The sequence below is a fragment of the Aplidium turbinatum genome, chromosome 15 (genome assembly GCF_918807975.1).
Source record: "Aplidium turbinatum chromosome 15, kaAplTurb1.1, whole genome shotgun sequence".
NCBI classification, from domain to species: domain Eukaryota; kingdom Metazoa; phylum Chordata; class Ascidiacea; order Aplousobranchia; family Polyclinidae; genus Aplidium; species Aplidium turbinatum.
Genome location: NC_137486.1, coordinates 3,291,440 through 3,317,557, shown reverse-complemented (window position 1 = coordinate 3,317,557; position 26,118 = coordinate 3,291,440). Strand labels below are relative to the sequence as shown.

Below are 26,118 nucleotides of genomic sequence, written 5' to 3'. Positions count from 1 at the left end.
GGCGTCTCAGTCTGCTTCGCCGTGGGTTGCCGGTGGTGAGGGTGAAGCTTCGATTCCTGACAAGTTCCATAATCATATGGACCATATGTCGGTCAGGAAGCAGGCGAAGCAGCTTGTAAGTAAGGCCGCGATGCCATACGGTATCGTAGGCAGCTGTGAGATCTAGAAAGACAGCGCCGGCCTTCTTTTTTGCCTCAAAGCAGTCCTCGATGTCTTGGGTCAACAGTGTGACCTGATCTACAGTGGATTTTCCGCGCCGAAACCCAGCTTGCTCTTTTGGAAGGAGCGGGTCGATGATTGGGTTGACGCGGGCATAGATCAGTCTTTCGAGGATCTTGAAAGGAACACAGAGGAGGGATATCGGACGATAACTCCTTGGGTCCTCTGGTGGCTTGTGAGGCTTAGGGATCGCAACTACTAAAGCTCTTCTCCAGATTTTTGGGATTGTGAGGTGGTGCAGGCAGGAAGAGAGGAATCTACGTAACCAGGACTTTAGGGCATGGCCAGCATGGAGCACAAGCTCAGGGCAGATCTTATCGGGCCCTGGAGACTTGTGTGGTTTCACTAGGCGGAGGGCGGTGGCGAATTCCTCTGGAGTGAAGTCTCCAGAGATTGTTTCTTCTGGTGGTGTTTCCACTCGCCATAGGGCAGACACTTCCTTGGCAACAAGGCGGATGCCTTGCGGTCCTTTGTCTTGTACACCCCGTTCTGCACTAGCTGGGAAGCGATGGCATTAGCAGAAACGGGGCACTGACGAGGGGAGTTTGCTGAGCGCCCAGTGAGGTTGTTGATGATGCTCCATGCTTTGCGGCTTGAGTGTGAGAAGTCGATGGTTTGGACAGCTTCGTTCCACCGCTCAAGCTTCTTTGTGTCCAGCCGCTCAAGTAGTCTGGTGGCGGCGGTGTTTGAAGCAGCACCACTTGTGGCGGCTAGGTATGAGCGGTAGAGAGTTTCACACTCAGAGTCCCAGCATGGTTTATAGCTGGTTCGATGGCCACGTGGTATTGTGGCCTTTGCCGCAGTTATTATGGCATTGCAGAAGTCCTGGTATGCCTCGTCTGCGTTGCATGTTTCAGTCGGTGGTAACTTTGCAGCAGACTCATTGGTCAGGAGGCTGTATTGATTCCAATCGGCTTTTTTGAAGTTCCATCGCTTCACCGGTGAACTCGGGACAGGAGCCACAAGTTTTGGGGCGGTGATGAGGGACGGCCAGTGTTGGGACCGCGGGAACTTCTCAAGCACACGTCTGTCTGGAAGAGAGCTGTCGACACTCGCGAAGGCCAAGTCAGGGTTTGTCCCTGTTCCCCAGCGGCCGGAGTGAAAACTGGCTGGTTCCTTTGGATTGAATAGGAGGGCAAGATGGTTTGTAGAGGCCCAGTCAGCCAGCAATTCTCCGTCGCTGCTTGTGTTGTTGTAGCCCCAGTCGATGTGCTGGCAGTTGAAGTCGCCAGCGTAGAGACTGGGGGAGGGGAACGTTGGAAGGGATGATGGCAACATTCGCGAGGGTGGGGGCTTGTAGATGTTGACGATGTTGTAGTCTGAGATACATATGCACACCCACTCAATCTCGGCATCAGTTGGAGATTGGTCGACAAACGTCCACTTCAGGCTCTCATGCACAAACGTGGCAATGCCGTGCTTCCTGCTTAAGGTAGACCCGGCTAGCGTGTAGTTGGGAATGGCTAGCCTATCTGCAGAAGTGCAGTGGGTCTCCTGGAGGAGGATGACGAGTGCCCGGTTGGTATGGGCAAGCTGCTCCACAACTTTGGTCTTGCTTGTTGTGTAGCCTTCTATGTTGAGCTGCAGAATGGTGGGGCGTCGAATTAGTGGTGTTGATATTAACATACATCGCAGCAATAAAAGGGGTTGCCTGGTGAATAAAAAAAACAAAGCATAACAGCACGTAGCTAGAGAATCGAACACAGCAGCTTGTGTGCTCCACTGAAGTCTAATCTTGGGCAATAGCGACACTCAACGGCTAATATTATAGTAGGCTAGCTAGCATCATAGAGTGAGACACGTCGATGTTTGACATTTGTGTGTTGGATTAGTCTTCCACTTTCTACTGGTTGTCTGTACAAAGAAAAATTGCTCTGAAACAGTTTATAGGTTTCATACATTGGATAGTTTATAGGTTTCATACATTGGATAGTTTATGGGTTTCATACATTGGTGATCTTTTGTGAACAACCACAGTAGCCTTCTGCATACAGAACAAAAGTAATTAGTTTAAATCAGAAACAAAATAAGTTAGTTTTCGTTTTCAGATAAAATATTATTTCTGCTTCTAAACAGTTGTCGCGTGCAATCAAGTTTGTTTTTATTTCTGACCATCACAACGAAAACAATACATGACAAACATAGCAGAAGTCTAGAAAAAGGTAGAAGCGACAAAACGCGGACATTATAACGTGCATGATAATGGCTGCAATGCAATGCAATGGCTACAAATCTGTTTCACTACCTGGTTCAGTGGTTCAATTTGCTGTAGGTCGAAAGTCTTCTGCAAATCCTATAAATATCTAAAATTTATCATTTATTCTTCGATGCATTTTCAACCATGGTGTAATCAGTTGCTTCATTTCATAATTTTCAGGTGTTTGCGGTTGTGATATGTTGTACTTCCCAAGGTATTGATTTATTCTATAAACAAAACTTTGTTGTTCAATGGTTTGGTAGGCTTATAAACAATTTGTAAGTGTGGTCGTGGTTTTGTAAAGGAACACCACATTTCACCGTGATCTCAGTCTGAACTTTGAAGTTTTTATGTTTGTTTTTTCCAAATGAGTGTATTTATCAACAAATTAATTCCAACATCAAACAACATTCTTTGCTTTAAAACATGAATTCTACTTGTTGTTCGGGTCCTTTAGTACAACCTGCAACAAATGCCACAGTCTAACAACTTCACTCTTTATCTTAGCTGATGAGTTTTGACCATAAAAGGTCACGGATTAAAGAAGTTGTTTTGAGTTGAAGTTAGCCTGAATCAGTTGTTTGTTTAATCAAGAGGAAATTTTCTGCAAACTTTTGAAAAGAAACCTTTTAAATTGTTTTTGGATAATGAAAATTAAGATTTTAATGACTGGAAACTCAGCCTCATTAAAATCATTAACTTTTTATTTTAGCTAGCCACAAACAATTAGTTTTATGACGTATGAGGTCATTATAACACCAGACTGTTTGATTGTCTACTAACAAAGCTTAATCTGGTTACAAAGAAAATATCGTGTTTGTTTTTGAAAACTTGTAAAATTCACCTTTCTCATAGAACAGAAAACACCAAATGCCATTCCATGACTCACAAGAGGATAAAATTTTTGCCAACCTTTTATAGCATTAAAATGTCCTACTTCCTTTTAAAAAACCACTTCAGGTTTGCAACAAGATCTCACTAACGCGAGCTGGGAAGCAAAGCGATCTGTTCCAGCAAGCTAAGCATAAAAACTAGAGTCCTTCTCTCTTTATACTTTGCTTCCAAAAGGATTACGTCAATCCTCATCACACTAACCATGCTCCAATGTACTTGAACAATGAACACATAACAACAAAGTGGTAGCCAATAACTTGTCACGTCTATACAACAATGCAAGTAATCAATAAGAAAGTACTACAAGGAATTAAAATACGTCAAAAATGTAAAAAGCTGATATCAACCATAAACTTAGCACTATTGCATATCGATACAGCCCTAGTCTGCTTCAGGCATAAATAATTGAATATTGAATACGTCCATGAACATACGAGATCATGGATCCAATGCATAAGTTAATCAAGTTGTGTTGTGAAACCTTAGCAGCATATTTCTTACAAACAAGGGAGTCTTTATGTTGAGGTCTCCAGTTTCCTGTGGATATGTTTTTTATTCTCCACTTCAAACGTTGATTTGTCTTCAGGTGTTAAACGATGTGAACGGAGGTGATGGACGGCCAAGCATCGAAACTATATTCGTCACCATAGCGGGATACAATATCGAACTTCACAGAAACAAAAGATTGGTTGTAAGTATTAAAGAATATCATAAACAATGACATGGAGCGCAGTACATTCAGTCTAATACAGCATGTTAAATTGTGGAGTGGTGACCATTCCGTCCATATCAAATAAAAACAGCAGACAGCACTTTTCAGTTCCAGTTTTTTTTTGTTCTTGACTGCAAGTTAGTATCAAAGGTAGGCTATACAAGTGGTAGTTTTACTTTTTGTTTCAATTTGTAAGTCAAAACAATGCAATATACAATGCTTCCGAGCCTATTGCTTTACTTGCAGATGAACGGTGCTCGCATTTACCCTCCTATACGTCTCTCTGGTGTTCAATTTGATTTCAGTGGACGATTTGTTGTCATGACAGCCGACTCAGGAGCGACCCTTCGATACGACGGCTTCTCTACGTACGCTATAGGGTTGCCAAACCAATATAGCGGCCACATGAAGGGTAAGGTGGCAATATTGCTCATCTGATGTTACACAATCAGGGGCGCATTATTCCAATAAGAATTTGAGATACTGTGATTGAGTAGTACAACTTATTGAATAAAAGTATTATTTTGCGCGATCTGCATTCTCTGAATTCTCTGAATCTGAATTTTCAAATGTTAAATAAAAAGACTTTGGTCTTTGGTCAAAAAGACTTTGGATAAAAAGACTTTGGTCAAACATTCAATATCTTTGTTGTTGGATTTTCCTTCCTCTGATGTAGGATAAATCAAGTCTATGGGGTCGGAATGGATTTATATTGGGAAATAGAGTTGCGTTGTTATAAGCGGAACTAGGCCTGATTTCAAAACTCTAACTCGAATCCGACATTTACTTAAACTCAAAACTAAGCACAATAGTTAAATTTTCTAAACCAATCAAATTCTCAAAGACAAGTTGCCGGCACAAAAATATAATAAAACGAAAGCTCAAAGCCCAGCCTTGCTGTAAAAGACTGATTGAGCACCAACCACCAATAGCCTACTACAGTGGCGCAGCCAGGAATTTTGAAAAGTGTGGAGGGGGGTTCGATGGACGGCGTTTTCGCCAAAGACGACACCCAGCGGCGGGGGGTCTGGGGGCCTCTCCCAGAATATTTTGAAAAATTACTTTGAATTTGGTGCATTCTGAGAACATTTTCAACAAAAATGTGGGTATAAATATTCCTGTAAAGTGGTGCTGTCCGGTGGCATAGCAAAAGGATATAAGATCATGTTTTCTTCGGCATTTTTCGGTAATAAAGTTAAGTCTCTATGTTTTCTTGTTGCTAATTCCTGGCTGAGATATTTGAATGTTTGGTATTGGCAAAACTCGCTCTTTTAATGCAGTTTCGTTTAAAATTAGGCAAACATTGTTTTAGAGACATAGAGACTGAAAGCATCATTCTCAATATCGTGACGTCACACGCGTGCCAAACGGGGGGGCGTTGTAACCCCAAAACTCCCCCTCCCCTTGGCTACGCCCCTGGCCTACAATAAACGAAAATCTAGAACTAGATAAATGTTTGCTTTAGGCTATAGGGGATACTGAAAGTCGTCATAAAGAAACTGGGTTCACAGTTCACACATCCAAGCGAAGTGTACCACAATAAATTTTTTAAGCTTTTTATTATCAAAGTTTTTACTTTCATCTATTCATCTTTGCCTACTCTGGCAACATGACTTGCAGGTTTATGCGGTAACTTTAATGGGGACCCAAAAGATGATACTCGGATGAAAAGACCAGGAACCAGGCGGGAAATAAATATGAAGCCGGCAGAGTTTGCAAGCCATCTGCAGATTTATGATTCCAGGTAATAAGATGCAGCACAGTTCGGACATTATTGACGTAATAATGCAAAGTGAGTCGAAGTTCTCACACAAGTGTTTGGAATTTTTTTACGACAAAACTGGAATGTCATAGCCTAAAAAAGTAGACGTACCCCAGTAGCCTTTTCTCTAACCTGTGTTTAGAACTGCAACACAGGACACGACTTAAAAATAACAAACAGCTATTGCTTTCATTATGTTTTGAATTTGAAGTCAATATTTCTAAAGTTATTGATTTTCAGTATGTTTCAAGATCATAAGCGTTTAAGTGTTCTGAAAAGGTGGAGAAAAGCATTCAGCTAATATATGGAAATTTTGCTGAAGTAGCCTGTATGTTAGACTATTTTTAAATTATCAACAGTAGGTTAAATTGCTTCATGATTTGAAGTGCTTTATAAAATGTTACCGAATTGACCAAAAAACACTCAACTAATATGCCGAAAGCCTATCTAAAATGTAGGCACAGGTTATCCGTGAAATCTTTCACAAAACAGTTAGGTGTTTCAACGATCGCTTCGACCTTACAGATGTCAACAAAGACCTCCACGCGATGAAGTCCGCTGCAACCACAGACGACGAACACTGAACCAACACGTTTGTGGGTTCATCAGCAAAGAAGGAGGTTGTTTCGATGCTTGCCTCTCAACAATTGATCCGGCTCCATTTTATGAGGTGAGACAAATTCAAACAAGAAGTTAATTCATTGTGAAGTATTTAAGTAGATGTACCGCGTTGTCGTTTCTAGAGCAATCAATTGTTCCATTACAAAATAGCATGTTAACATTGATATTGCAAACTGTGGAACAATCAATAATAAACTATTGTCAACAGTTTTAAAGTCAAAGATAAATACGATCCCAGACAACAAATCAGTCGTTTTTTTTACGTTAACACAACGTCTGCAGGCTCATAACAAACGATTAATTTGCTGTTGCATTGCTAACAAAAGTTTACTAAACTATTTTGCATTACTCAACTGACTCGTATTTCTTCATGCAGACTTGCGTGGACGCGCTGTGCAATTCTCCATATTCCCGCAGTTCGTTCGCGGCACAAGTAGGCCTGTACTCGGACGCGTGCCAAGTTGAAGGAATAGCTGTATGCGACTGGAGGCAAAGAACTGGTGCAGGTACCTGAAACAGCTTACATTCATCTCATGCGTCATTTCAACGTTGGATAGCGAAAAACTGACATAAATTAAATATTATTTATATAGGTTTATTGCTCAATCAATGCAGAATTAAAAACCGTTAATTTGATGTAAGTTCACCGGCATTTGATTTGTTTATTTTAGTGTCTAAAATTGCAAAATGTATAATCCAAATTTTTTTTACTTCCACTAAAGTTTGTAGCCCTTTATTTCAATACACTTTCAATTATTGTTTGTTAGTGATGAAAAGTATTTTTGCTACGATAAAAGCAATATACCCAGCTTCGTGGCGTAATCATTCATACTCAGCATGTCTATAAATAATAAAACCAAACATTATAAATTATTTTTTTATTGTACTTAATGGACCATTATTTATATTCAGCCTTGGAATGCCCCCCCAACGCCCACTATAGTTTGTGCGGTTCCAGTGTGTTAAGGACATGCGCAGATTTGTCCTCTTCGTCAGATCGTGCATCTCATTGCGTGGAAGGTTTGTACGCGAAATAGCGTGATTGGTAACAATGTTTGCTGCGATATAGCTGTTATTTAGAAATGACACGGTTTAACTCTTGTACATAGGCTATAATTTTTTTTTTCTGGAAACGTATTTGCGGCTGGCACTGCTGTTCCGTATAACTATCTATTTAAGTTTGAGCAAACCGAAGACGTGGCAAGAACAGAGCAATGACATCGATGCTTATTTTCTGACCAAGAGTGTTTCAACCGAAGTCTTATTTTTTGGTCTTAATGGTTTTCTGTCAAAACTAACATTAGAAAACACTGTGAAAAGCAAAGTGACAAAACAATTGCAAAAATTGTAAAATTTTCATAATCCAACAACTGAATTTTTTTCATTGAACTGGCAATAGAATTAAATGTTTCGGCAACAAAATTAGATGTTCCAGCGATAAACTAGGTTTTTTTGACAAAAATCGGACTGAAACTATTCTCCAAATTCTTAAACATCTCGCAAAGTTATCCAATCTAATGTTTAGGATGTGAATGCAACGACGGTTTTGTACTTTCTGGTGATAATTGCGTTCCCGAGGAGTCTTGTGGCTGCTTCGTGCAAGGTAGCTACAGGTTACCAGGTAAGTCATCACTAGGAGGCGATATTTGTAACCAAAACAAAACTGAACATTGTCAAATAAACAAAACTTATCGGTTCAAACAATATGCAACAATTCATTTTGCGCTTGTTTATTGATACAAGTGAGTTGTTTGTGGCAAAAGAAAGTTAGTCATTAAAAAACGTTTAACGTTTTTGTAAAATTTATTGATAGTCAGATCATTTGAACTATGATATAATTAACATATCATAGTGACGATATTCTTTTACTATGATCACAGATTTTTTTGTTTTATTGATGACGGAAAATTATGATGGAATAAAATTATGGTTAAATTAGCTTCACTATACTGCCTCTGAGTTTGTCACAAAATGTCGCTTGAATAAATTCACAACTTCGCCTATGATAGGTTTTACCTACCGCACCAATGGTTGTACGCATGAGTGCACTTGCCTTGAACAAAATAAAACCCGATGCACTCCAGCACCACCGTGTGGACAAGATGAACGCTGTGGCATGTTCGACAACGGCTTCATCGGTTGCACGGCAAGAAAAGAAGTAAGTATTTTCTCATCAAACAAAGTACATACTGTCTTCAAACAAAATATAAAAATCCATACTGCATATACCATGTCATATACCTTTGCATAATCTTTGCAGTATGTCATGTTCCATTAAAGTTTTATTTTCTTATAACTAAACGTTGAAGTGTAGGCCTACTTTTGTTGCTGCCTTAATAATAAGATTGTTTTAATGATTAATCTATGGAGAGAATCGATACTTACAAGGAAAAATTAGAAAACTACAAGAATTTGAACTAACTTTAGTGTTGAAGCAACGATTTCTATAGTTGAAGTAAAATTATTTCATTATTTGATTGGTTCAATTTGATATATTATATTTTATCGACATCATCAGAAGCAACAACGTACCTACAAATGTGAATCTTTCTGATGCGTTGCACCAGTTTTGACCCCTTGCCTTGTTACAGAGGGCGACTACTTGTAAAGTGTTTGGTGATTCCCATTATCTGACTTTTGATGGAGTGGCTTACGATTCCCTGTCTACTTGTGCGCACATTCTTGTTAGGTGGGCATGAAGCAATTGAAAATAAAACTAGATTTTGTATTTGATAGCATTCCAGTCTTTTGTCATGAGTATTACTTAATAGGATGTTTTGGAAATATTAATACCCATAAGATCTATCTGTCATTTTAAATCCTTGCTATTGTTTTTAATGAATATTTATTAAAAAAGTTTGTGATTATGTTGAAGAAAGACGTCGTCTGGAAAATTGAAACATCTTGTTTGTGCTTCCTTTCATTCATGCTTTCATGTTCCAATCATGCAATCCTGGTTCGACTCCCGGCTTAAGCTGGTTGTTGAAAAACACCGCTCACCTCTACCCAGGGTGTAATAAATTGGGTGGGCATAGTTGCTAAAGTAAAAGTTGCCGAGAGAACGGAACTGGCCACCCTACTCTTGTTAGTGCAGAAGGCTTAGTATAATGAGAACTTTATCTTCTCATCCCCCGATGCTTAGATCAAGTATGGGACTCACCTTTAACTTCACCTGTCTGTGCTTATTACGTGTAGAAGGAACTTTTCATAACAGTTTCTTCAAATTTCTCGATTAATGAAAGCAAATGTGTGGGTTAGATGTGCAGCAAACACGATGAACACGAAGCAGATTATGCTGAAAGTAGTGGATTGGGGTAAACTCGTCAAATTTATTTCAACTTTATTAAATTCCTTCAGATCGAAAGCGGATTCCCTGATAACTCCATTCACTGTAATTGGCATCAACGGACAGTCCAACCCTGGAAGCACTGTCTCCCACATAAAAGAAGTACAAGTATCTGTTGGAGGAAGCTATAATCTCAACATCACTCTCTTCCCTGGTCCTGTCATCAAGGTTAGTTCGAAACCAACAGCGACTGATGTTTTGCAAGCCAAAGTCAAATATATTTTCTACCATGATTTGTCTGTTGTTGTTATGTTTGGTACCCTAGTCGTACCTGAAGCTTTGACATGGCGTAATCAACTTGCTATTATTTTATTGTTCAATTGGCTGAGCTTGGTATTTTCTCTGTGCTACGTTTGTAAAATAGGTTAGAATGAGAATTAATGAAATTATTCAAGTATAAACGTTTCACCTAACTTTGTATTATTAACGTTATCCACAATTAGTTAGGTGTTAGAAAAGATTTTTTTTTCTTATCCAGATAAACGGCTTTGAAGTAAATCCTGGGAGCACAGTTAGAGGGGTCGCGATCAGGATGACGTCAGTGTTTGTCGTGTTGACTTTTGACTTCGGATTTGTCATACGATGGGATGGCGTTGATAGGTATGACGTCATAAAGGAGCCGGTTTCAATTGTGTTAATTATTATTTGACTACTTTTTTTGAGTTTCTGGGAGGAAAGTGAATTGTTTATCATCTTAGATTGTCGATGTTTGCCCGAGCTGCACTGAAAGTCTATTGCAAAGCAGCCAATATTTGGTATCGTCGGTTAAGACACATAGTACGTTTGTTGACAGTTTGGTACAATCGTTGATGACAAGGTTTGCATTCTGTATTTAATTACAACATTCGCAGGAGAATGAATATACCACTCGCCATTGGTACACAGTTGAACAATAATGCCGGACATCAGTGCGAAAACGGTCGAAACTTACCCACGCCTGTCTTGGCAAAAAAAGCCCGATAATCTAAAAACTAACATACTTCAACATAATATCATTATTGATAACTTTATTTATCGTAAAACAAGTTCAAATTCCTGCAGATTGCCTATTAACTTTGGTTTTCAACGAAGTGTTTTATTGCAAACAAGGTTGTTTTTTTAGTTCAAAGTTACATTTTATTCGATGCTAAGCAATGAATAGTAGATCTGTACGTACCTTTACAATAAAGTAATGTCGTTCATTCCTTGATTAGTTTTTCTCTTGCTTCCCAGCGCAAGTTATACAATAATTGCAATTCTGCAGTAAGGTATTTCAGATCAAGAAGCCCACCACGTTTGTTACAGGCCTGGATAGTTTGTACAACGATGAATCGATGAGTATTTGAAGTTTTGTATTTCTGTGTTTCATGCAGACTTCGGCTATCTGCCTGGAGTCCTTTACGGGGCCAGATTGAAGGATTGTGCGGTAACTATGACGGAGATACATCCAACGACTTCGCTGCATCCAACGGAGGGGGACTGATCACAGATGTTGCCACATTCATCAATAGCTGGAGAATAACCGGAACGGATTTGACAGGGTGAGAATCTTCATCATTGCAAGTAAATGAATTTAAAAAACAAAGTTTGATTTCAATCTTCCTCAAGTGGAATGGGAAAGGGGAAGTGTAGAGATTGAATAAGAAGTTGACGAAATGGCGCAGCAAGAAATAACACTTCCTGGACCACTACAATCAACGCACCAAATGTGGTCAGCAATTAACTGAAGAAGTTATATGAAAAATTAATGTCTTTTTACAAAGGATTATTCTACGTAGGCTTACCTATCTATTGTGCGACACGTATCTAACTACGAGTAGCTGAGTGTAGACTAATGCACGTTATTGAAATACCGGTAGTGATTTTGATACATTGTTATAAGTAAAATTCATAAAAAGTTTATTGTGTAGAGTTGAAGATGGAGATTAGCTGAGAAAATTAAGGCGATTTGTATTTTCTATACAGTATGTTTATTCTTATTTCATGTTTAGCAAGAGTTTTACACAAAAATGCGCAATGTTTACCTTGCTACTGCTTGGTAAGTCAGAAATAGACTCAACAGTGGGCAAGAGAACGGCAACTATACATGACAAACTAAACAATAAAGCTTGATTTCAGTTTAGCTTACAATTTGCATTGTGACCACTTTGCCCCTTCAACGGTATTTTAACTCCTGGCAAATCACTTTGGAAGATGCTGGGACCACCAGACTGTACTTCTAACTCAATGAATGTGATTAAGGATAAGGTGGTATTTAATTTCAGAAACCAATTCCCGGAGCCACCAGAGAATGCCACGGAGGCTTGCATGAGAGAGGGTTTTACCTCACCTACTCAGCTGGCTAATTGCCTGCTTGTGTTTGTTCCAAATTCCGGAAGGTAATTAGCCTATCTGGTAATACACAAATTAAAAGAAGACTTTACTGATGTACGTAGACGTAAACAAACATAACTGTTAGGCTAGCGTTCTGTACTGGACTATTGCTATGGTTAATAATGCTTTTTTAAATCGGTAAATAACTTGCATCAGCATACAGCATCCAATTATTGGAGCAACGTATTCTTAGGACTGCTCTCCATTTAGTGGCACCATGGCCACCTAAAGATGCGGCCTGATTTGTCACATTTTGCAGAAATTTCCAGGTTTTTCTAACTTTGGGCGAACGTTTAAATAAATTTTTCTAAAATTTAGATTTTACGCTTTCTTTATTCTTTTCCCCAGATGACATAATAGGTTTTAACATCCTCACATGTTGAAAAACAAAAAAAAATTGATTTCGAAGATTTTAGTCAGACTGTTAATTTTCAATAACAGTCTGATTTAGTGTTTTTCAACTTACTTTTTCTCATTTGCTACTGCTTTCCCAAGGCAACAAAAAAGTTTTATGTTATTAGGAAACCGCAAAAAGTAAAAACATCTCAAAAAATGTCAGTCAAGCACTGGCAGTAGCTGTAATCAAAATCTGCAAAATGTGACAAATCAGGCCACATCTCCAGGTGGCCATGGTGGCACCTAATGAATGGAATAATTCCCCGGCAACAACACTTCAACAAACGGAAAACTTCACTCTGCCAATCTTGGTAACCGACCCTGCATCAAGATATGCGAAACTACCAGGAACAACCAATCAAGACTTTGTCAGTCCGAGGGTAAAGATTCAAAACCAAATCATTTTACCGGGTTTGCATACTGAAGGCTGAAACGTGCTTTCATTCTGCTTAATGAAGTGTTCTAGTTTAAATATGGAAGTTACCTTACATTTTGATTATTACCTACACTGTAAATGAAAAAGGTTCGTTTAGGGTTCTTTTAGGGTTCTTTTTTCGAGAAAAACCCTAGGCTTAGGGTTCTTTTAACAAAAAAGGTTCTTTATTGCAAAAAGAACCCTTTGCTTGCCAAAAGAACCCTAAGCCTAGGGTTCTTTTTCGGAACTTGTTTCGAAAAAGGTTCGTTTAGGGTTCTTTTTTCGAGAAAAACCCTAGGCTTAGGGTTCTTTTTACAACAAAGGTTCTTTATTGCAAAAAGAACCCTTTGCTTGCCAAAAGAACCCTAAGCCTAGGGTTCTTTTTCGGAACTTGTTTCGAAAAAGGTTCGTTTAGGGTTCTTTTTTCGAGAAAAACCCTAGGCTTAGGGTTCTTTTAACAAAAAAGGTTTTTTATTGCAAAAAGAACCCTTTGCTTGCCAAAAGAACCCTAAACCTAGGGTTCTTTTTCGGAACTTGTTTCGAAAAAGGTTCGTTTAGGGTTCTTTTTTCGAGAAAAACCCTAGGCTTAGGGTTCTTTTAACAACAAAGGTTCTTTATTGCAAAAAGAACCCTTTGCTTGCCAAAAGAACCCTAAGCCTAGGGTTCTTTTTTGGAACTCATTTCGAAAAGAACCCTGCAGAAAGGTTCTTTTCGAAACGTTTTTTTTTTAACCTTTTTTTGAGATTCTTTTAGCAACAACACTGTAAAGGAAGAAGGCTCGAAAAAGAACCTATTAGGGAGCTACTGGGAATGGGGGTTCTTTTTAAGAAAAAAAAACCTTTGGGGGTTCTTGAAAGAACCAATACAGGGTTCTTTCAATAACTTTTTGAGGTACTATTATGAACATTCGATAAAATACCTTTCAGGTTTTTTCTTATTTAATACCTTTTTGAGGTACTATTATGAACCTTCCGAACGTTCGATAAAATACCTTTCAGGATTTTTTTCTTATTTAATACCTTTTTGAGGTACCAACCTTAGAAAACGAAAAACAATGAAGCATCTTTATTCTTTACATAGGACGATAAAAAAATACAGACCACAACAACTACAAAAATTACATAGGATGATCGATAGCGTTTAAAGAGCACAGAAAACATGCTTGTAACAACGAGATACCGGTACACGTTTTCTGATCTCCTAAAAATCTTCCGAGCATCCTGTATAATCACTGCCCATTACAATTTATTCACAAAACGCAATACCTTGCTTGTTACCTCCACATCTAAATGTAAAATGTGGGTAGAGAAAAAAGACAAGGTATGCTTAATGGATTTGGGGTACTGGATGTTAAACACCCAGTAAGTACTCAACAGCACGGCCACAGCATCCACTAAATTATTCATGCCAATTACTTGACACCCGTTGACCATGACAGTGAAGCCATCTTCTTCTTCAAACTGTATAACCGGATATGTTGATTCTGATATTGGTGCATTACATTTTGGTAAAGGCAAGACTGTACAGTGTACAGTTTGTGCATGGGCAATCCGATATTGATGCAGTAAGGTTTGATAAACGCAAAACTGTACAGCTGTGAAGAGAGAAGGCATATTGCGTGACCGACAATTCCAATCGACTGAACGAATGATGATGATGATTAAAACATAGTCTACAACATTTGTAAAATGAGATGAAACGACACACGATTTTTGATTTGGTTTTTGTTTATGCTTTTAATATGCTTGATGTGCATTAATTTAGGCTACTTTAATGTGCGTGTTAGACAATTTCACTTGCGCTGTAACTTTTGAGCTTTCGATTTGTGACTGTCTTTGAAATTATGAAATATTGAAATAAGCAATTTTAGAACGAATGCAATACAAACCGATTTGCCAATTACGAATCCTTTTTTCTTTTGGCGATCAGTGCAAGAGAGTGCAAAACAATAAAGAACGCATGACGAAATAAAGGAACACAAGTAGGCGAAACAAAAAACTAACGTAAAATTATCAAAACAACCTTGTGTTTTTATCGTTTTGTGTCGCTGTTCAGTCAAGCTTGAAGTCGTCGTTTAGAAAACTTTTTTTTCGTCTTCGTAAGCTGAAGGAAGCATTTGTGCGTCTCTTGACTTTCTACTAGTTATCGTACGTTTACGGGTCAGACCAGTTTACCGGTCAAGCCAGTGTACGTGGTGACTACAACGCATTTCACAGTTTACGATAGTTAGATTAGTGTATAGACATAGAGTCAAGACATCTGCTGCTGCATATATAAGATAGTATCAGTAATTATGCCAACTATCGAAGTGCAGAAATCAACTCGTGAAGATCTGTATGCTACAATTAGTTGGTAAGATACTGTTCTTTATATTATTAATTATGTCGTACTTTGGCGATATACTGGTTAAAAGTTTGTATTCTAAGGATCCTCTCACGTCAGATTAATGTTCTCGTCTGTTGTTTTGTGATTACGCAACGTGGTCTTCTTTATACAATAACAACAACTTTATACTTTGTAAAACAACAGTTAATCCTCTGTTTCTATTTACAATTTATAATATTGTCTTCAGAAACCGTCGCATCTGGATACCCGTCAACTGTCAATGTCTACTCTACTATAAACCTTATTACTGCAAACCTTGTATCTATGGTTGTGTGCGTGCTAATTGTTGTGTTTTACAGTTGGTTGGCGAGGTAGAAGATGCTTTCAACATTGAGCGTCATTTGAAACAATTGAGAGGGGAGATGGCGAAGGGGGAGAGCTGTCGCAACAACGGCTTGATTCGCGACCGAATGTTGTGCACTCGATCCACGTGTTTGCACAATGGGAACGAAATGTCGGTTGCGGATCTGCAAGCGAAATATCTGTCGTTGGGAACCGCTGTTTGGGTATGTTGAACATTACGTTCATTTTTATATATATACGGCACTATTTAAAGACTAAAGCCAGTGTGACGTACTGGTTAGTAAGGTGACTGGGATCTAGCTGACATCAGATATATCAGGCGACAACTATCAGGCGATCGCTGCTGGAACTTGTTAGCTCAGTGCAGTAAACTCACAGTATAAACACAGAAGCCTGATTAATTGACAAATATATTTCGCCTTTAAGGATTATTATCCAACTGACCCTGTGTTTATACTATGAATTTTAATATATCCTATATAGTGACAGAAATCGTGGATGTATGTGAAGGTTAATTTGAGGTTTTTGTCTTTGCAGATGATCGAAGAAATGAACAGTCTGGTGCAAAAAGATTGTGTTGAACTGCTCTCAGAAACTAGCCACCACCGTTTTTATCAGGACGTTAAAAAGCAGAAATTGCCGGCGGACATTCTGAACTTAACAGGTAACATAACTAAACTTGCATTTTCATTATATCAAGTTAAGTTTAAACTATCTTTTTTTGCTTGAGGAGAAGGGTTTACAATTGACGTCACCCAGCTTTTCACCCCCTCCTCCAATATCAACTTTCATGTACCCTCCCCAGTTACCGGTTGACGTTGAACGCTCCCTAATTTGTAGTTCGTACAGTATGTATAGCAACTATTAATTAATAGATAATAATAGATCATTTTTTAGAGAAGAACTAGTTTAATTCAAGCTGGCTATACTCACGGTACCGTCACTCTTTCATGAGAGTTATCATGGCTACATCACAACCAATGCTATAAGCATCAATTTTCAATGCATGCTTTGTTATGGAAATTGGTGGTTATAATTAAGCTAATTAAGAATGTAAAAGTTGATTAAGAACATTACTGATGTCCTGCATGGCGAGCCATCGCACTTGATTGATAATCGCTAAATGTGATACCAAGTAAAAGGCTCTTGGTTGTGTGTCTCCCACCCATTGTAGGCTATTTGTTTGGTGAAGTGAATGTTGCTCAATGCCCGCACTTGTGCTGGCCATCGAGTTGATATATAATATGCTCATTGTTTGTTATAGAATCCAGAATCAACATATCCGGTTATACAGTTTGAAGAAGAAGATGGCTTCACTGTCATGGTTGATGGGTGTCAAGTAATTGGCATGGATAATTTAGTGGATGCTGTGGCCGTGCTGATGAGTACTTACTGGGTGTTTAACATCCAGTACCCCAAATCCATTAAGCATACCTTGTCTTTTTTCTCTACCCACATTTTACATTTAGATGTGGAGGTAACAAGCAAGGTATTGCGTTTTGTGAATAAATTGTAATGGGCAGTGATTGTACAGGATGCTCGGAAGGTATTTAGGAGATCAGAAAACGTGTACCGGTATCTCGTTGTTGCAAGTACGTTTTCTGCGCTCTTTAAAAGCTATCGATCATCCTATATAATTTTTGTAGTTGTTGTGGTCTGTATTTTTTTATCGTCCTATATTTAAAGAATGAAGATGCTTCATTGTTTTTCGTTTTCTTTACACTTGTTCATTTCTACAAAACACGATTTCTTGATAATCGTGTTTTGTGAAGGTATTTGCTTTGTAACCGTCTTTTTCAATAAAACCTTAAGCATCAGTTATAGCACTGTAAGTTTATCTAAAGGTGTCTATTGGAACCATAGGAAGGTTGGTACCTCAAAAAAGTATTAAATACGAAAAAAACCGTGAAAGGTATTTTATCGAACCTTTAGAAGGTTCATAATAATACCTCAAAAAGGTACTAAATAAGAAAAAACCTAAAAGGTATTTTATCGAGAGTTCATAATAGTACCTCAAAAAGGTACTAAATAAGAAAAAAACCCTGAAAGATATTTTATCGAACGTTCAGAATAGTACCTCAAAAAGGTACTAAATAAGAAAAAAACTCTGAAAGGTATTTTATCGAACGTTCAGAAGGTTCAGAATAGTACCTCAAAAAGGTACTAAATAAAAAAAAACCCTGAAAGGTATTTTATCAAAGGTTCATAATAGTACCTCAAAAAGGTATTAAATAAGAAAAAAACCTGAAAGGTATTTTATCGAACGTTCAGAAGGTTCATAATAGTACCTCAAAAAGGTTCTTTTTAAGAAAAAAACCCGTTGGGGGTTATTGAAAGAACCCTGTATTGGTTCTTTCAAGAACTCCCTAAAGGGTTCTTTTCTTAAAAAGAACCCCATTCGCAGTAGCTCCCTTATAGGTTCTTTCAAGAACCCCCTAAAGGGTTCTTTTCTTAAAAAGAACCCCATTCGCAGTAGCTCCCTTATAGGTTCTTTCAAGAACCCCCTAAAAGGTTTTTTTCTTAAAAAGAACCCCATTCGCAGTAGCTCCCTTATAGGTTCTTTCAAGAACCCCCTAAAAGGTTCTTTTCTTAAAAAGAACCCCATTCGCAGTAGCTCCCTTATAGGTTCTTTTTCGAGCCTTTTTCGTTTACAGTGTATGATATATGAGATTATTACTATGAGTCATATATCGCATTTTTATACATTTTTTAATTCACATGCATTTGATAAAAATGTTTGCGTGGCATGCGTCATATTTTCAGTTGTCAAGAGAGGCGTGATGGGAATCTGGTACAATTTCCTAATCCTTGCAAAGACCAAGTGAGCAAAACGGAAACCCACAGACAAGCTTGCTACATTTTGGTCGACCCAGAGGGTCCATTCTTTCCGTGTCATGACGTTTTCGATCCATACGCAGCCTACGAAAGCTGCATGTATGATATGTGCGCGTATGACGGCAACGAGACCATGAGGGTAAGCAAGACTGTGAGAGAACGTTGACATTTTGAATTTCTCAATTTTGTAGAAAAAATGCTGGCAGTTTTGGTTCAAGGTTTATATAATCCAATAAAATAGTCCGTTAGAACGTACAGAATAAATGTGGTTTCAAATTGATAACGCTATGTTCTCCGCAGGAGCATATCCTATCATCATACAACTATGATTGTCGGGAACGTAATGTGACGATACAAGCCTGGAGGGATGTGGCTGACACTCGTGAGTGATCAGCAATGTGATGTTGTAGGCTGCAGGCTTCTAGGGTTTTCAAAAGAACTTCGCTTTGGTTGAAACGAAGCATTGCTCTGTGACAGAAACGCCAAATGGAACGAAGCGAATTCTTTCACGAAGAAACTAACTTTGCATTGATATAAACTAAAGTCGAAGGAGTTTGGTTAAAAAACGCGAGTATTTTGTGTTCTGCAATGCGCTAAACTGTAGGCTTAGTTGAAAGTGTATAAGGTAGCAGACTTACAATTCGCTTGGTCGTACTAGTCAACGTACTGCCCTGTTTGTTCCAGCTATGGTTTGTGGAGCAAACAGCGCTTTCGATTCCTGTGTCAGTCAATGTGAACCCAGCTGCGACGATCCAGAAGGAAGGAGATGCAAGGAAAGTCTGGATATGGACGACTTTTGCGAAGAAGGTTGGTTAAATCAAATTCATATTCAAGACAAAGTAGTAAATTGCAAGTAGAATGTTGCTCATGGTGGCTCGAAGCTGCAGGTTTTTGTCTGACTCTCTTCAGGAGCTATCGTCATAAGCCTAAATGTGGTAAAGTATTTGTAGTAGAAGAAAAACTAAATGTAATTTTGGCTAATCAGAATAATACAAAATTAACGAAGAAGTTTTAAGTCATAAACGAATTCTTTTGGCGGCATAAGATTGGATCGAGAGTCTTTATAAAAATTGATACAAAACAGTATGCTAATCTCCTTCTAGATTGCAAGGTTAATTGAAGTTACTATTAGAAATTATTTGCTTTCTGAAAAAGAATGATAGCTACAAGTATTAATTCGAATCTGTAAATCAAGCGTTTAGAATTGGCAACAACATTACCACAAATGCCTTCTTCTCCACAACCGTTGCTGAATAAAAGTTACTTTGTAATAAATTAACCAAATTAGCTTTTGTAATTACAGTACTATCTCAAATTTATTACAATTGGTGTTACTTGCTAAGTTACTGTATATGCAAACATTTTGCACTGTGACTGTTTTTATGATAATGTTGCTCTTTTTGTTGAGCAGTGAAATGAACAAATTAAAATTGATTGTAAACCATTCGTTCTTTTAAAGTGAAAAGAAAAATGAAAAACCCAAATCCTACATGCAACTTGTAAGGATACAAACAAAAACGTTTTTTTTTATTTTTAGGTTGCAAGTGTGATGAGGGATTTGTTCGCTCTAACGCGGGCGGTTGTGTTCTCAAAGACGACTGTGGCTGCATTTTAAACGGATTATATCAACAGAAAGGTATGTTGAAAGCTTCCTCAACAATCGCTGACGTAGTTATGTAATAAAGGCCCACATTGTAAGATACTATGAGGTAAAAATATACCATGTACTATGAGGTAAACATTGTAGGCCTACAAGAACTTCTATTTCTCTACATCTAATACATTAAGTATAGAAACTAGAACACACTTCGGAGTTATTCAAAAAATTTGGCATTCCAATTCCATGATCATAACAACGTCGTTCTCGTTATCATTACGCTCATGAATATTCCCAGGTTTTACCTACCGAAGGAACAATTGCACTCAGGAATGCGAATGCGTTGGAGATGGTGAAGTGTCCTGCAGAAATGTCAAGCCTTGCGCCATCAAGCTCACCTGTGCTGACGACGATCTAGGCTACCAGAGGTGCACCGGGAGGTTACGAGTAAGTTGCTGAAGGATATGGAGTTAAACACTGTTTTACCTGTCGAGAAACATAAAAGTTTTGTTTTTTATAATTTTAAAAGTTTGTGAAAAACATGTTTTGTTTACCATGTCAGAAAGTGAAGCACTTTGACAAAAGACTGAAGTCGTTTGTCGTCATGATTTGCGAAACGTTAGTGAAGCATCAAACAATTGTCCACCGTGTTGTGTTTATCATGTCATCAAAGCAGATGATTGTAGGACGATAGAACCTTCTTGGTTAACAATTTTTGTACATTGAAGCAACTGCCTATAACTTCTAATCGTAATTTGAAGATCTGTGATTTGAGTAGGAAATAAATTTCCGGTCATACACTTATGTTACAAAAGATTAAATAGTTTAGCGATCATAGTTGCGTAATCCTAAAATATGACGTATGAAGCATAATTATCACATAAACGTAACAAAATGTCGTTACAGAGACGAGCCACTTGCAAGGCGGTCACCGATCCACATTACATGACGTTTGATGGAACGACCTACGACTCCATGGGAACTTGTGCTTACGTCATGGTCCAGTAGGTTTACTCTCAATCATGCTTTGATTGAAGTTTTAGACTTATTTGCGTCTTTGCAACGTGTGTTGAATTTCATATCAAAATCAATACATTGTAAATTTCCAAATAACTTTATGTTGATTGCAATAATATCCAGAGCAGCAACTTTGTTCCGACCCAGCCACACTAAACAAATTAAACAACTGTTTGATGGATAAGGATATAGAGATATCGCTACAAGTTTCTCCGATTGTTGTAAGCAGGCGATTCAGTCATATTCTTGCGCATAAAAGAGTAAACAACCTACGACTACTTTATGTTGTTGCTTAAGAATTGAGTTGTCTGGTTCGTGGCAACATCAAATATGAGCCATCGATGTCATCTAACCTCCCACACTGTTTCTGACCTTGCAATTATTCATAGGAATCGTCAAGGAACTTCTGCCCCCAATTTCCAGGTGATCGCTGTGAACGAGAATCCACTTCCTCATCAGATAGTCTCCCATGTGAGGGATGTCCATGTCAAGTTTGGAGATAACAAGACAATGTCTTTCTACCAAGGACCACGCATCACGGTATACACAACCTCATTATTGCCCTATGGACTGCTTTCCAGACAGCAAAATTCGTCATTTTTACATTGATTCAACGTATCACTGTAAAAATGACGAATTTTCCTGTCTGGGTATTGGGTTGAAAGCTTTTTATTTACCTGATTGAGATTCATTTCTATCACGTTATTATTTATCGATTTTAATGTATCAGAAGTTTAAACAGTTTTAGTAGTGCTATCAGCTGACGTCTCCAGTAACTTGTAATGTAAAATTTATTAAAAATGTAAATGAAATTTTGTCAACATTGCTTTGATAAATGTTTATGCAAATACAAGTGTTGCAAAATATGATGATATGATTTTCTTGCTTTTTCGCTATCGTCTACAGCCTACAACGTTAAATATAGTGTAATGTTCATGGTTTAAAACTTACACTGGACTATGTGACCATTTTAAGATAACGTAATGATTCCGACACCTACACAAGAACATTGTATGATGTTTGAACGAGCTCTCATCTACACTTCTTCGTCATTTAATTTTTGAAACTAAAAGTGTTTCTATGACAAACATTTTACTTTGAACTTTCTCGTCTTAGCGGGTTTGATAATCCTAAAAATTGTTGATTCAGTTGGACGGGGTTGAAATCATGCCAGGCACAGAGATGGATGGCTTCGTTACTAGAATGGCCGGGAGGTTCATTGTTGTTGAGTTCGATTTCAGACTTGTTATCAGATGGGATGGAGACGACAGGTGAGAGTTTTTGAGGACAACACAATAGAATATGCAACAGATTGAGTTTCGCTTTTAGCAGCATGATCATTGCTTACTTCACAATGTAGATATTAACGACCTGTTTTAGCCAGATGCTGCGAGTTCGCTGTGATAATAGTAAATTGCACTAGCTTTCGGAACTCAGTTCCCTATTCATCTGCTATGGCGAATAGAATATACTGTCTGTTTGTATAACATAGCAAATCTTTTAAGAATTCATTCTAGCTTGGAACTTGTACACTCTAAATTGGGAGCAATTTAACCCAATAAAATATTTTTGGTTCCGAATTTATCTCATTGAAGTCAATGATCTATTAGATTGTTGCATACGTTATATGATATCCTACAGTTTATCACAATTCTTCTATGAGAAGGCATATTATTTTATTTTCAAGAAGGGGTTAGTCTTTCCTTTAAGGTACAAATTTCACATTGAACACTTCCGGATATTTATTTGTCTCTGTTAACTTTCTCCTAAAGTCGTTTTGTGCATATTAAATTCATTATCTTTTCTTAAAATATTCCAGATTACGCATAACAGCATGGCAACCCTTGAGGAACATGGTGGAAGGCTTATGTGGCGATTTCGATGATGACTCGACAAATGACTGGCAAACTAGCTGGGGGCAAGTTACCACTGATTTGGACACTTTTGTGAGGAGCTGGGAAGTTCAAGGCTATGATACAGAGGGGTAAGTTGATGCAATGCAAAGTAGTTTATTTCCTGCTTGGAGGTTTGCTTGTTAGCCCAAACACTTGGTTTCAAGAACGTAGCAGTATTTTTGCAAAGAAAGTTTACAACTAGTGAAGCAAACCAGATCTCTGTCAAAAAATACTGAAACAAGACAATATAAATTTTTCGGCCATGTAATAAGAAAGCAAATCTGGAGCATCTCTCCATAACTGGTAAAAATTTTGGAAAAGGGGCACCTAGAAAACAAAGACAAACTCATCTGAAACAATTTAATGACAAGACAGAAAATCATTCATACAACTTATAAAAAAAACACTCTGTCTAAGTATTAATCCGAGGCCGTCGATGCCTGGTTCAAGTACTGCAATTGAAGAAGAAGACACATAATTTTGATTTGAATAGCTTAATATTTTATGAAACTGTTCAATATTTGCAGATGTGTTTTACCGCCGCCAAGAAACATTTCTGAAACTTGCCGCACTAAAGACAACCTGGTGCGTTTCGGTGAGGAGTGTTCTGTTCTGACCGACCCAGAGGGCCCATTTGCCAGCTGCCACGAAGAAGCCGACCCATGGCCCTCATACAGAGACTGCGTATATGACTTGTGCGTTTACAACGGAAGTTCGACGCAAAAGGACAGAATATTTACGTCCTACATCACCGATTGTGAATCTGCAGGGCAACAACCAAACGAAGGGTGGAGAGAGGTTGTTGATTTACGTAAGCAATGTCCAGTTTTTATTTGAATCAACGGCAGGGATGTTTTACCTTATTCAAAAGCTTCTGTTAAAATACTTATTTTTGGTAATTCACGCGTTAGGAAAATAAAAGTTTAGTAGTAATAGTGGTAGTCCAGTTTTAATCCTGTGATATCCCCGTTACCGAGGATGGCCGGATTCACCTCCTAGAACCGCAATCGAAGTAATCGCCTTCACACCCTGCCCCCACATCGATCTGTCTAAGGCGTCCTCTCTTGTCAAGCCCACCTTGCTGCTTTCCTCCTCTTTGCCCTTTCCACGTATTCTTGGGTCTTCTTTGTTTCCTTCGTTCCTTCACTTGCAACTCCAGCGCTCTTCTCAAAACATCCTCTTCGCCCTTTCTTAAAACATGCCCATACCACCTCACTGCATTCGCTTTCGCCAACTTATCAACATTCTCATTCAACCCAAGCAAGTTCACAAGTTCTTTTATATTTCTTTTGTCTATCAGCTTCACACCACACATTGCTCTCACCATCGCTCTCTCAGTTCTTCTTAAAATCATCAATTCGTTTCCCCGTAAGCACCATGTCTCACTTCCGTACAGCACTGCAGATCTCACACAACTAGTATAAATTCTTCCTCTCATTTTCATCGGAAATCTTCTACCACATAACAACTCTCGACGCTCTCTGAATTACCAAACGTTACTCTTGCAGTCACTGCCGCTTCACAACCACCACTTGCATTCAATCTATCTCCTAGATAGCAAAAGGCATTTACTGATTCAACTTCGTCATTCAGCTTTTCAACAGGACCAACCATTCTTTCTTCAATCTTCTTGCATCTTTCACATTCAAAACCATCTCCGGATCTGCATGTCACTCTCTTCATCTTTGCACATATTCCCTGTACCCACTTCCTGCATTTCGTGCACATAACGGAATTTTCCTTTAGTCTTTTTTCACATCCGCCACAAGGGTTGAAGTGTTAATTGTGGTTTTTCCTTCCGTTCTACTTATTAAACAAAATTGTCATGACAACAGTTGTTACGTGAATTCTCCAAAATTGGAGTGAAACAATAATTTTCTTTTCAAGTCCACCGCAAAACTGTTCCTGCAAGTTGAAAAGAGGTTACCATCAAAAACGTGGCGAAAGGTTTCACATTGTAGGGTTGTTACTTGCTATAGGATATCTTTTATTTATAAGTCTCTTTCTTGCAGCTTTCAATTGTTCCGAGAACATGCACTACAACACCTCCGCGTTGCCATGCCAACCGACGTGTAGCGACCCGGATGCAACAGCTTGTTTGGCGAGCGAGAACATAGACACTGAAGTTGTCGAGAGAGTGGAAGGTGAGACCAAACATTCAGTTGAAGCTTGATTTGACTTAAAACACTCGATTCGCATCGAGAAGCAACGCTATGAAAGGCTAATTCTGGATCGACAGTGCTGAAACTTTGGAAACATACGATACCTTGAATTTTAAATTGTTGTTTTAACATTAAGTGATCTAACAAGTGCCATGCTTATCAAAATTTGATGCTTTATTAACGTTTTTCCACAGGATGTGAGTGCAGTGACGGGTTTATTTTGTCTGGAATGAAGTGCGTTCCAAAGGAAAAATGCGGATGCATGATCGATGGAATGTATTATCCAATCGGTAGGAATTTGATTGATCCATTTTGATACAAATATCTTTGTAAATGTTTGCTGAAGCAATACGTGATGTGGAGATGTGTTTTCAGGCATAAACATTTTTTTTTCTAGACAAGAAGTTGTAAAACTTCTAAACCTAAAATTTACAACAACTGCAAATACTTTGCTTTGTGTTCTATTCAATGTATGGGAATCGTCCCAGATTATGTCTGCATGATCATCCTTTCAAAGAATATGCAATCGCACCTTTGTCCATTTGCAGTGCTATCGTGGGCCATCAGCTGCTGTGCAATAGACTATTTAATTTAAATGCTTTGATGATAAACTCATAAATTGTTACTAAAATGTCCTACTTGACAACAAGGCTTCTGTGGACTGAAACAATCCTAGCTGATGTTTGCGATGCATATTCTTTTCAGGTTTTGTTCAACGGAACAAAGATTGCAGTCAAGAATGTGAGTGCCTGGAGAACAATAACATGACGTGCTATGATGCCCCTCCGTGCCCGAGGAGGTCAAAGTGCCAAGTCGATACTGACGGATTCCAGCGTTGTGTGAAGAGACCTCGAGTATGTATCGTGCATTGTTGCAATCACAAGCTATCCGCCCCAGTCAATATATGGTTTTGTAAACCTGACCAAAGACTTTACTATTTTTGTCTTCATTTGCGTATGCGCTATATGGATCTGTTATGTATTTGGATCACTTTTACTTTGATGTTGAAG

General features: G+C 38.4%; 2 protein-coding genes across 2 annotated transcripts in view; both read left to right on the top strand.

Moving 5' to 3' along the window:
- LOC145784696 (IgGFc-binding protein-like) overlaps nucleotides 1-26,118 on the top strand; it is a 61,972-nt gene that overhangs the window by 19,236 nt on the left and 16,618 nt on the right. Inside the window, exons 11-36 of the mRNA XM_082596559.1 lie at nucleotides 3,897-4,001; nucleotides 4,269-4,434; nucleotides 5,643-5,766; nucleotides 6,310-6,454; nucleotides 6,782-6,911; nucleotides 7,318-7,425; nucleotides 7,931-8,026; nucleotides 8,415-8,563; nucleotides 8,997-9,094; nucleotides 9,763-9,919; nucleotides 10,230-10,351; nucleotides 11,104-11,271; nucleotides 11,995-12,108; nucleotides 18,366-18,576; nucleotides 18,738-18,819; nucleotides 19,122-19,244; nucleotides 19,975-20,073; nucleotides 20,333-20,481; nucleotides 20,941-21,038; nucleotides 21,441-21,591; nucleotides 22,201-22,322; nucleotides 22,871-23,035; nucleotides 23,474-23,757; nucleotides 24,959-25,090; nucleotides 25,303-25,398; nucleotides 25,814-25,962. Of these exons, the coding sequence (XP_082452685.1) occupies nucleotides 3,897-4,001; nucleotides 4,269-4,434; nucleotides 5,643-5,766; nucleotides 6,310-6,454; nucleotides 6,782-6,911; nucleotides 7,318-7,425; nucleotides 7,931-8,026; nucleotides 8,415-8,563; nucleotides 8,997-9,094; nucleotides 9,763-9,919; nucleotides 10,230-10,351; nucleotides 11,104-11,271; nucleotides 11,995-12,108; nucleotides 18,366-18,576; nucleotides 18,738-18,819; nucleotides 19,122-19,244; nucleotides 19,975-20,073; nucleotides 20,333-20,481; nucleotides 20,941-21,038; nucleotides 21,441-21,591; nucleotides 22,201-22,322; nucleotides 22,871-23,035; nucleotides 23,474-23,757; nucleotides 24,959-25,090; nucleotides 25,303-25,398; nucleotides 25,814-25,962 (3,543 nt within the window). The remainder of the gene's footprint in view (nucleotides 1-3,896; nucleotides 4,002-4,268; nucleotides 4,435-5,642; nucleotides 5,767-6,309; nucleotides 6,455-6,781; nucleotides 6,912-7,317; nucleotides 7,426-7,930; nucleotides 8,027-8,414; nucleotides 8,564-8,996; nucleotides 9,095-9,762; nucleotides 9,920-10,229; nucleotides 10,352-11,103; nucleotides 11,272-11,994; nucleotides 12,109-18,365; nucleotides 18,577-18,737; nucleotides 18,820-19,121; nucleotides 19,245-19,974; nucleotides 20,074-20,332; nucleotides 20,482-20,940; nucleotides 21,039-21,440; nucleotides 21,592-22,200; nucleotides 22,323-22,870; nucleotides 23,036-23,473; nucleotides 23,758-24,958; nucleotides 25,091-25,302; nucleotides 25,399-25,813; nucleotides 25,963-26,118) is intronic.
- Nucleotides 15,135-17,245, top strand: LOC145784870 (uncharacterized). The gene is made up of 4 exons (XM_082596707.1): nucleotides 15,135-15,266; nucleotides 15,599-15,805; nucleotides 16,140-16,266; nucleotides 16,867-17,245. The coding sequence occupies exons 2-4, from the start codon at nucleotides 15,662-15,664 to the stop codon at nucleotides 16,899-16,901; spliced, it is 306 nt and encodes a 101-aa protein (XP_082452833.1). The 5' UTR covers nucleotides 15,135-15,266; nucleotides 15,599-15,661; the 3' UTR covers nucleotides 16,902-17,245.

Coding starts and splice junctions, on each gene's coding strand:
- LOC145784870 (XM_082596707.1), top strand. CDS start 15,662: ATGGCGAAGGGGGAGAGCTGTCGCAACAACGGCTTGATTCGCGACCGA. Junction 15,806..16,139: donor CGTTGGGAACCGCTGTTTGG/GTATGTTGAACA, acceptor TTGTCTTTGCAG/ATGATCGAAGAAATGAACAG. Junction 16,267..16,866: donor GGACATTCTGAACTTAACAG/GTAACATAACTA, acceptor TGTTTGTTATAG/AATCCAGAATCAACATATCC.